This window comes from Centruroides sculpturatus, unplaced genomic scaffold (assembly GCF_000671375.1).
Source record: "Centruroides sculpturatus isolate CEXI.00-Female unplaced genomic scaffold, Cexi_2.0 scaffold1059, whole genome shotgun sequence".
Taxonomy (NCBI): domain Eukaryota; kingdom Metazoa; phylum Arthropoda; class Arachnida; order Scorpiones; family Buthidae; genus Centruroides; species Centruroides sculpturatus.
Genome location: NW_019385429.1, coordinates 67,105 through 78,754, shown reverse-complemented (window position 1 = coordinate 78,754; position 11,650 = coordinate 67,105). Strand labels below are relative to the sequence as shown.

The window sequence follows — 11,650 nt, the reverse complement described above, 5'->3', positions numbered from 1 at the left end:
CTAGCTTAATGTTTTGGGATTATTCAGTAAAATTACTGGGCTCTCCCACCACGACCAGGTGGTGACCACGGGAGAGTTATTATTATTGTTATTATTATTATTATTATTATTATTATTATAACTATTAAATACAAGAAATTTTTCTGTATGTCCTACTAAAATTAATCCCAATATTTAATATGTATATATATATATATTTATATTAAGAGAAGTAATAGTAACTTGTAATAGTAACTCACTGCTATATTCATTAATTGTTCGAAGATGGAACAGTTATGCAATTTAATCCAGTGACTAAACACAAATGCACAAATAATGTTTTTGACTTATAATTTTGTATTCAATTAAAATAGACCTTGCTTTGTAATAATGAATTTTTGAAAAAATATTAAATGATTTCTAAAATTCATTATTGCTATAATAAAATTACTGAACAAAAATTCTTTAATGTGTAAATATAAATATAGTTGTTATTATTATTACATTATATTAAAAATTCTGTAAGCTATATAAATTTTTTTAATTGAAAATCTATTTATAATCATCATATTGAATGTGTGTCTGACAAAATAAGAAAGTAAATTATAACATCATCACAATTTTTGTTTTATTGAAATATTACCCAAAATACTAGATAATTCTTTTTAATTAGAAATTTCAATTGATTAGCTGAATGATTCTGATTGAAATTAACTTGTTATAGTATACCTACATGTTTGGCCTCTTTGTGCTCTCTGAGCAATAAAAAGCCTAAAATCACAAATATAAAAAAAAGTATACCTACATGAAAAGAATTTTCTTTTCTTAATTTTTAATATTTCATTAATTATTGTAAAGGATATAAATTAATTAATTTCTGAGCTAATTCTTCTGATGAAACAAACCACTGATGCATTAAAAGCATAATTCGTGGGAAATTATCATTTTCTTTTTCTAATCCTCCAATTGGCACTGAAAAAAAAAAAAACTTTATAAAAAATTTTTCTACTTGACAATTTTAATACAATTAGATTTTAGTTTTATAATTAAAATAATTTTTTAGTTTAAAATTTAAAAATTTATATTATTTAATAAGTGTTGTAGACAGAACATGACAATTCAGTGAATTTACATGACCACGAGATATAGATACTAATATAAAATCTATACCAGAGACAACTGGCCATTAAGGGCCACAGGGGCCAGGCTCCACAAATAATTTTATCAAATAAACCAAATTGCTCACTGACAAAAAGTGTCTTGATTAACAAATTACTTATTTTATAACCTATATTATTGTCATAAAAATAAAACATCATTTGCTATAAGAAAATATATTTACTATCAGATTAATTCATACTTGGAGTCATTTCCAGATAAATAGTACAAGGGATATTAGACATAAGAATACACACTGTTACTCCTAGTTGCCACATTGGTGGAATGCATGCAGGACCACCGAGAGCTTATATGGGACTTTATAGCAGATCCTTTTAACTTTTGTTTTTTGAATAAATGAAATATGTAGAATGTTTTTTTTTTTTTTTATTAATAAAGCAGTCTTAAAGATTTTATTTCTGTTAGTAAAAATAATGTTAATTTTGTAAGGATAGGAATCATTATGGATCCAGAGAAAAATCTCCAGCTCCTCTCAACAGCCCTGAATATGCATGAGTTTACAGAGCATTGGAGTCATCTCTATTGGGACCTAAGCTCAGTGTATTCTTAACCACTTAACTATGTGTGTGTGAGTTTGTGCTTTACAATGTTTAGCAGTTTATATTTTTTACTAATTCAGTAATTGGGCTGCAATTTGAAAAAACTGGAGACCTACAAATACCCACTGTTGTCCATTCATCTGTCCATCTGTATTTCCTTAATCTCGAGAACAAAGTTACATAGATGAAAGATGAGACCAGATATGGAAAATTTAAAGGCAGGAGGTCCTGATTAACTATATAAGAACTTCAAATGCAAACTAGAAGTCACATTATTTCAATTCAAAAATTTTCTTCTGAAACGAGTTAGATAGATGACCCGTACAAATCCATTGCTAATGTTAAAGTATGATGTACAAGGGCAAGATACTAAAGTACTAATTTGAGGTGGAGAGCATATATTTTAAATTAAATAAACTAAAACTATGATAAAAAATTGCATGTCACAATAAATAATTGCTTGTTCATCAATAGTTCTTAGTAAGATATCATTTTAAAATTTAACAGTTTCCATTTAAAAAATTTTGGCAATTTTATGATTTTACTGCTAAAAATAACAATGTTTTTATCAAGAAATGAACTGCTAAGTTATAGTAACCAAAATATTTTTGTTATAACTTAGCAGTTGATTTCTTGACATTTGAATATGGTATCTTATAAGTTTCACACAATTCTTTAATAAATGATTATAATTATAAGCATAAACATAAACATAAGAAAAATGTCAAAGAATAATCTGTACAATGAAATTATATATATAATTCTTAAAATTTACAGTTTATAATTTTAAAATTTAGCTGATGATGTCAAGATAGAGTCATTATCATCACAAGTTATTTGCCAGGGATGACAGATATGATACAATTATTTCATACTACTATCATTCATTTTTATTTAAATCAAAAATAATTATAGAAAAATACACTTACTGAATGAATGTACAAGGAGGTGAATGAGGACATCCAGACTTGCAGCTTTTACCATTATTTTGCAAGCTGCTGGTCGATCTTCCAAAACCACTTCCTTTGAATTGGATTTTAACATTTCTGTCAGCCATGATGAACGAATGGAATTAACTGAAAAAATATTTTATATATTATTTTTGTAGCTAGTCAATGNGATGAACGAATGGAATTAACTGAAAAAATATTTTATATATTACTATAATTGTAAAATTTCAAGTATTCATTTCTTCTGTCTACAAATAATTAAGTAGATATCTTTCAAAATAATTAAAATATTTTAAATGTAAAAAGAATTGTTTTTAGATAAGAAACAAATCATCATAATTTTTTTTCACTCAGTAAATCAAACAAAAAAAATTTCAGATAAGTTCATTTTTCCACATTTTTAAATTTATATAATAAATATATATATAGTCTAGCACAGGAGTCGGCAACCTATGGCACATGGGACAATTATCAATGGCACTCTGATTGAATAGAAATGTAGTAAAAATTAAATTTTAATTATTAATTTTTGAATTCCTTTATAACTGGATCAATTTTGATGCTATATATAACAAAATTGGTAGGATCATTCATATTGGCACCTGAAATAACTTAAATAAATAAGTTCAGCACAATGTCACTCAAAGGTTGCCAACCCCTGGTCTAGCATATTGAAAATGTTTTAATCATAATTTTTGATTTTATATATAAATACATATTAAATTGTATTGCTTAATTCTGATGAAGATGTTTATTATTGATATTTAATAATAGATGTTTATTAAGATGTTTATTAATTATTATTAAATTATGAATGTTTATTATTTATTAATTAATGTTTAAGATGTTTATTAATTAATAAATGTTTTTGGTTCCATATCAAACTTTCTGTTACATAGAAAAAATTGATATACAGTACATAATGGTTTAGTAAAAAATTCAGTTATCAAGCTGTTAATGTGTACTTGTTTCAATAATGGTGCCAAATTTTACACTATATATTTGAAACTAACTAAAATATATATATAAAATTTTAAACAGTTTCATAAAATTACTTTTTAAATATCTCAAACATATAAACATTTAGCTAATTTTTTTAAAAAATTACAATACCTTTCAACATAATTAAATAAAGATTCAGAATATGTTTTTATACACATTGAAGAACACAATAATACTGAATCATAAAGATAAAGTATTCTGAAAGTTTATATATAAATAATTAAATTATTATTATTTATATTATATCTATAGGAAAAAGTATTTTAAATTATTTTTAGTCATTCAAAATTATATTGTATGTCTTAATTTCAAAAATTAAACAGTTTAACATAAACTGTATCAAGAAAATATGAATTCAGTAAGTTAGTAATTTATCTAATATAAATTACAAAACAAAAAATTCATCCTAAGCCATTATTCATTCTTGATTAAGGTTTTTCTAAATTGGGAGTGGCCCTCCTCATCTTATACATTGCATTTACACACACAAATTGTGGTTAATTTCTACATTTGGCTATGTTTATTGGATTTCTTTGTAGGGCTACTTTTCAAAAAAGCCTCGTTAAAATGTATCATCATTAGACTCTGATTTAATGCAAAATCCAATGACAATGCATTGAAACCAAGGATATACCTTCTCATTGAATTTAGGCATGTCTTCAATGTTATTGTTGTTGTATAAGTTATGGCAATACAACACTTGGGCGATCTGCCTAGGGGGGGAAGCTTCTGGGAGGTCTTTTTAAAGGAAAATGGCCCCTATTTAGGCATTACAGACATGGAGAAAACCCAAAAATTCCATATGGTCAGCCCATCCAAGCAAGGCACAAACCCACAACTGAACTTCCAGTGTTCAGGGAATGAAGACCACTTGGCCACTGGTGGGCCTTGTATGTCCTCAAAACTTCAGCCTTCTTAATTAGAAGTAGATGAAGTTTGAGAAGATTTGAGGACATGATACAAAGCAAGTTAAATAAAAATATTTAAAAATACTAGGACTTANTTTACACTATATATTTGAAACTAACTAAAATATATATATAAAATTTTAAACAGTTTCATAAAATTACTTTTTAAATATCTCAAACATATAAACATTTAGCTAATTTTTTTAAAAAATTACAATACCTTTCAACATAATTAAATAAAGATTCAGAATATGTTTTTATACACATTGAAGAACACAATAATACTGAATCATAAAGATAAAGTATTCTGAAAGTTTATATATAAATAATTAAATTATTATTATTTATATTATATCTATAGGAAAAAGTATTTTAAATTATTTTTAGTCATTCAAAATTATATTGTATGTCTTAATTTCAAAAATTAAACAGTTTAACATAAACTGTATCAAGAAAATATGAATTCAGTAAGTTAGTAATTTATCTAATATAAATTACAAAACAAAAAATTCATCCTAAGCCATTATTCATTCTTGATTAAGGTTTTTCTAAATTGGGAGTGGCCCTCCTCATCTTATACATTGCATTTACACACACAAATTGTGGTTAATTTCTACATTTGGCTATGTTTATTGGATTTCTTTGTAGGGCTACTTTTCAAAAAAGCCTCGTTAAAATGTATCATCATTAGACTCTGATTTAATGCAAAATCCAATGACAATGCATTGAAACCAAGGATATACCTTCTCATTGAATTTAGGCATGTCTTCAATGTTATTGTTGTTGTATAAGTTATGGCAATACAACACTTGGGCGATCTGCCTAGGGGGGGAAGCTTCTGGGAGGTCTTTTTAAAGGAAAATGGCCCCTATTTAGGCATTACAGACATGGAGAAAACCCAAAAATTCCATATGGTCAGCCCATCCAAGCAAGGCACAAACCCACAACTGAACTTCCAGTGTTCAGGGAATGAAGACCACTTGGCCACTGGTGGGCCTTGTATGTCCTCAAAACTTCAGCCTTCTTAATTAGAAGTAGATGAAGTTTGAGAAGATTTGAGGACATGATACAAAGCAAGTTAAATAAAAATATTTAATAAAAACCAATTTTAAATTTATTCTATTACTTTAATAATCATTTTTTCATATACAAATTCAATTAATTTTATATAATCCTCATCATAAATAGTATAATAAATTTTTTAAAAAGTAGAAGTATAAAAATTTGAAAACTTTTATACTTTCATCCGTCTTTAAGAAGTGCTTAGAATATAGAACATTATGTATTCTAAGTGCTTGAAGTTGGTTTTATTCTAAGATTTTATATTCCATTAAAGCATATACTTCTATTTTAAATATATGGAGTCTTTTAATATATATTTTAAATATATGGAGTCTTTTATGCATTCTAAAAGTTTTCTTCATTACATTAAAAATATAATTAATACAAATATTGTATTATATAATTTAAGTACTGTATATAAAATTATTGTAAACAGTGTGTTTTTAAAAATTGCTCATTGATATTAATAAATGTGTTGTTCAAATCTGGAACTTAATAATTAATAATAATTTTGTAAATGATAAATACTTTCTACAGAATTTGAGTTTAGATAATAAGTTTTTAGAAGGATTAATATGTTATAGGGAATGGGAAATAACATTTATCAAGACAAACATGATTTATTAAATTTGAAGTAAAATATTTTATTCAGTTTCAATTGTATATATTTAGGATTAAGTCATTAGTACTTTTTTAAATCAAATGGAAACAACTTCCTCAAATTTGGTTATAAATTTTGTAGCCTAATTCACCAAAAAAAATAAAACTAAAAAAAATTAAATTTGTATTATTTTAATAATAAACAAACTATAAAATAATAAACTAAATTAAGCACAAAAAAATCCACCTGGAAAATGTTAATAAATGATACTAGTAAACACTTTCTTCTCTGTTAAACAGGAGAAAATTGTTTGCTACTGTTGCCACCACAGCCCTGACAACATATGTCACCAATCCTGACAGTGAGGTGCATTGCATTTGACCAAGCCCGCTTCCTACATTGCACCTTGCACAATGAGCAGCTTAAATATTTGGAGCAATTGGAGATTTACAAAGCAGTTAGAAAAAATGCAACAATCAACTTTAAAAAGGCAGACTCCTTCCCCTGATATGGAAGACATTCAATGGTGTTTAGTTTTGCAATTCTCTCTTTTGTCACCTAGTATGTTGTGTGGACAGCAACCATCAATCTTAAGAGATTACAGTATTCAAACTATTTGTTTTATCAGATGCATCCAAATTTTCAAAGGTCATTAGCCCAATAATGATTGTTAAACATGGGAGAAAACATTTGCTAGTGCCATTTATTAACATTTTCTTGCTGGACTTTTGGTTTTTTGGGTGCTTAATTTACATATATCCAGTTGTTTGGGTTGTTGANGTATTTCTGTTAAAAGCTAACAGATAATAAATAAATATAAAACTAAGCTAACAGATAATAAATAAAAAATAAAAATATTACACTCAAATAGAAGGAATACTGATGGGAACATGTATAGGCCTGAGATTGGCAGAAATATTTATGATACTAATAGATGAAATTTGTATAATATTTGTATTATAAAAACTGTCCTGTAGTGGTATATAAATAGCCATACAATACAAACTATATTGTATAGCTATTGATAAAATATAATATAGGAAATTGTGCAATTGTAAAACCACGTTCTAACATCAAGATATTTTATCCTGTTACGCAAGTTTAAAATGTATTTGTCAAATGGAAATGAAATTTGTATTCAGTATACATTTAAAATTATTATTACACAATTATCTATATGAAAATTTGTTTCTGATTGTTTTTAAATATTTATTAAACAAGAACATTGTTTTTTATTTAAACATCAAAAACAGTTATTAATACAATAGCTAACTGCTTCATCTGTGATTCTATGAAATTTGCTATAATTTAAGCAGGGGCGCCGCTAGCTGTGTGAACGCCCGTGTGCAATACCGATTATGCTGCCCCCTGTTTAACTACGATTACCTATGCTGAGCTTGCCAGAAAGGCTCTTTGCCGCCCCCTGGACGTGCCGCCCGCGTGCGGTGCACGCCTTGCACGCCTGCTTACGGTGGCCCTGAATTTAAGCACATTCTAATGCACCTCATTCATCTTTGGAGTCAAAATGAAACTTTCGATGTTCCAAATTCCACCAAATGCAACTTCTATTTTTGAACACCTCGTCTAACATTTTAAATTCAAATAAGAATATTTTAAATTTCTGATCTGAATTTATTTATTATATATTATTTAATTTATAAAAATTCCAATTTGAATTTAAAATGGTAGACGAGGCATTTGAAATAGAAGCAGCATTCAGTAGAATTTGGAATATTGAAAGTTTTGTTTTAACTCTGAAGATGGATGAAATGTGTCTAAAAGTGCTTAGATTACAGAAAATTTCATACAACTCCAAACTAAGAAAGCAGTTATTGTAATTTTATATGAAACCATAGAATGTATAATAGTAGTTATTATCAATATGCATTACTAAAAATAAATATGTATGTTTAAAATATAATCACATCACAATTTTTTTCAAAAATTAATAGAGTTTCATTCGTAGTAGATTCAATCATCATTGTAAACAGGAACAGACTTTGCAAAGAAGCCAAATTTTTATTAATAATTAAATGTTTTTGAATATACTTTTCATTTTTAGAACTGTTTAATACTAGAATACTGTACATTACATAATTTATTAACATATAAAATTCTAAGCAGACAACCAGGTTTTTTTATTTTCATAAGAGTTAAGATGTGTGTATGTATATATATATATATGATTTGCAGGACAGTCTTGAAAATTCATGCATTCTTTTTTTATTTCTTCAACTAGATAAATACAATAAGGAAGAGAAAGTAAATAGTAACGATCTAAAACAAGTAAATCTTCCCTTCTGGCATCTGAATTTTCATTAAAAATAAGACTGCATTCTGCATTATATCAAATTACAGAAGTTATTTGTTATGAACTCTTCAAAAATTATCTGAAGTTAAGATTTTTGCTAATCACTGTAATCAAAATATATGAAGATAAATGAATAATAATGATAATAATAAGCAAAGATTAATTAAAGAATACCAAAGTAGGTTAAATGCCATTCTCAAAACACAGCTAAATGCAAAACACAACAGTTAAAGCAATAAACACATATGTCATCCCAGTACTCACATACTCTTTTGGAGTTATACATTGGACTCACACAGATCTCGAGCAACTTTAAAGGAAAACAAGAACAACACTTACTAAGCATAAACATCATCATCCTAAATCCGCCAAAGAAAGATTAACCCTTCCACATAAAGATGGTGGATGTGGCCTGATTGACATAGTTAACCTTCACTACAAACAAATACAGTCACTGCGAGAGTTTTTCTACAGAAAACAAGAAACATCACAATTACATAAAGCAGTAACTCTAGCAGACTTAAACAGCACACCATTGAACTTACACTCACAACACACAGACATGACACAACACATAAAAAGAATAGACACCATCAAGCAATCGTGGGCTCGAAAGGCACTCCATGGCAGGCATCCTTATGACCTTGCCCAGGATTTTGTTGACAAAACTGCATCAAACAGCTGGTTAGATCGGGGATGCCTCTTTGGGGAGACGAAAGGATTCACATTGTCATACAGGATCAGGTCATAAATACTAAAAACTACAGAAAACACATACTCAAAGATACAACACTCACAAATGACACATGCAGAAAATGTCACATCATGCCAGAAACTATACAACACATCACTTCTGGTTGCAAGCTCTTGGCACAGACAGATTATTTACACAGACACAATCAAGTAGCAAATATAATACACCAAGAGCTTGCAAAGAAACACAAACTGGCAGACATTCACAAACCATACTACAAATACATTCCACAGACAGTATTGGAAAACTACATGCACAAAATGTACTACGACAGAGCCATAATCACAGATAAAACAATTTATCACAACAGACCAGACATCACACTCATTGACAAACACAATAAATAAGACTGCATTCTGCATTCTCAATGTTGTTGATTTCCGGTCTTAACATAGTCATCATAAATTCAGATTGCCAAATCAAGCAAATTAATGGTCATAATGGACTCTTATGGCACATATATTCTAGCAAGGACTTCTCTCTATTATTCTCATAGTATAGTTCTTGCTCTCTTGCATCTGGATAAAGTTGCAAACTTTTCAACACTCCTCAATACTTTATATTAGTATTTCTGTTAAAAGCTAACAGATAATAAATAAATATAAAACTAAGCTAACAGATAATAAATAAAAAATAAAAATATTACACTCAAATAGAAGGAATACTGATGGGAACATGTATAGGCCTGAGATTGGCAGAAATATTTATGATACTAATAGATGAAAAAATAAGAAATATAAAAGAATTTCAATTTTATAATAAGTATGTAGATGACTGTATTATTATATTTGACAATACGGAAACAAACAAAGAATTAATATTGGAACAAGCAAATCAAATTAAAGAATATATACAGTTTGAAATAGAAACAAAAAAGCAAAATAGTATTAATTATTTAGACATTATAATAGAAAGAAAAGATGATAACCTAGAATATACAAAATATGTTAAACTTATGCAGGTATCTAAGGTTCTCAACTATAAATCAAATGTACCATTAACTACAAAGTTTAATACATTTAAAATGTATATACTGTAGATAAAATTAAGGGTAGAACAAGTAAAATAGAAAAACCAACAAATAGTAAAAATATTTTTGTTTAACGATTATCCTAAAAAATTACTAGATAAATGGAAACATAAGATAATTAACAACAAACCAAGAAATAAACAATTTGATACTGATAAAAAATGTGTGAAATTAAATTATATTCCTAAATTATTTGAAAGAGTAAAGAAAATATTATGTAATAAAATGAATTTAATACCCAAAAAAATGGATTTATTTTAAAAATATTTATATTATAGAAATAATAAAAAAATTGAAACAATAGAAGAAAAAGGAGTGGTATATTCTTTTGATTGTAGTTGTAGACAAAGAAAAATGTACATAGGTGAGACAAAAATAAAACTTAAAATAAGCAAAAAGAACATATTAGAGCAATTAAAAGAAAGTATGCAAATTTGGCAGTTGCAGAGCATTGTAATAAAGAAGGATGTAAGATTGATTTAAATACAGTAAAAATAAAGAAAAAAAGAAACAAATGCATTTAAAAGACAGTTATTCGAACATATTTATATAAATAGGCAAAATAATAAAATTAATAATAATTTAGGAAGAGAGATTCACCAATCATGGAGTAGCATCATTTGTAGAGGAAGTAACCAGTAGAAAGGTATTTTAAAGGGAAAAAAGATTATCGGAAAAAGTAACTACATAGATAGGATAAAAAATAGGTGGATAAGTGAGTAAAGTAAATTTTAACAATTTTTAAGAAAACCTTTTAATTTTTAAACAAGTATTTATTTTTTATATAGGCAAATTCCTTTAAAAGATAAAATAATGTTAAAAATCCTTTTATGGATAATTTATTTATATATTGATGTATTGATAACAGAAAACAAGAAACATGTAAGTAATTTAATAAATTTTACACATTATTGTCGGGTATAAAATTGTTATAACTTTTATAAATTTTTTGTTATAGAATATTATTATTGTAAACCTGCTGAACATGGCCTTAAGGTTCGTAATACAAAAATAGAGTGTACAGGTGAAAAATAAAGATTGTTTTTCTGAATAAGATCTCATCTATTTGCAAAAAACTGAAATAACACCAGTATAATAAGTCCTATTAATATACTAAATCCAATGTAGACAATGATATAATAAAAAATTTAATACAGTAAGGACATAGAGGCAAAAGAATTAATATTAGTCAATAAGCATTCCCATACTAAAAATAAATTCGATGGTAATTAGGTAAATTAATTAAATATTTCAGAAGCTATAGGGCCTAACTGAAATTTTATGCCAAATTCATTCAAAATTTCATTTAAAATTATTATTAAAATGAGTTACAAA

General features: G+C 26.9%; 1 protein-coding gene across 5 annotated transcripts in view; it reads right to left on the bottom strand.

The window, feature by feature from the left end:
* The window catches only part of LOC111638895 (ras guanyl-releasing protein 3-like), a 62,383-nt gene that overhangs the window by 42,221 nt on the left and 8,512 nt on the right, over positions 1-11,650 (bottom strand). For all 5 annotated transcript variants that reach the window (XM_023384663.1, XM_023384667.1, XM_023384665.1 and 2 more), the window contains 2 exons: positions 2,627-2,773; positions 843-951 (listed from right to left, as the gene is read on the bottom strand). In XM_023384663.1, the coding sequence (XP_023240431.1) occupies positions 843-951; positions 2,627-2,773 (256 nt within the window). The remainder of the gene's footprint in view (positions 1-842; positions 952-2,626; positions 2,774-11,650) is intronic.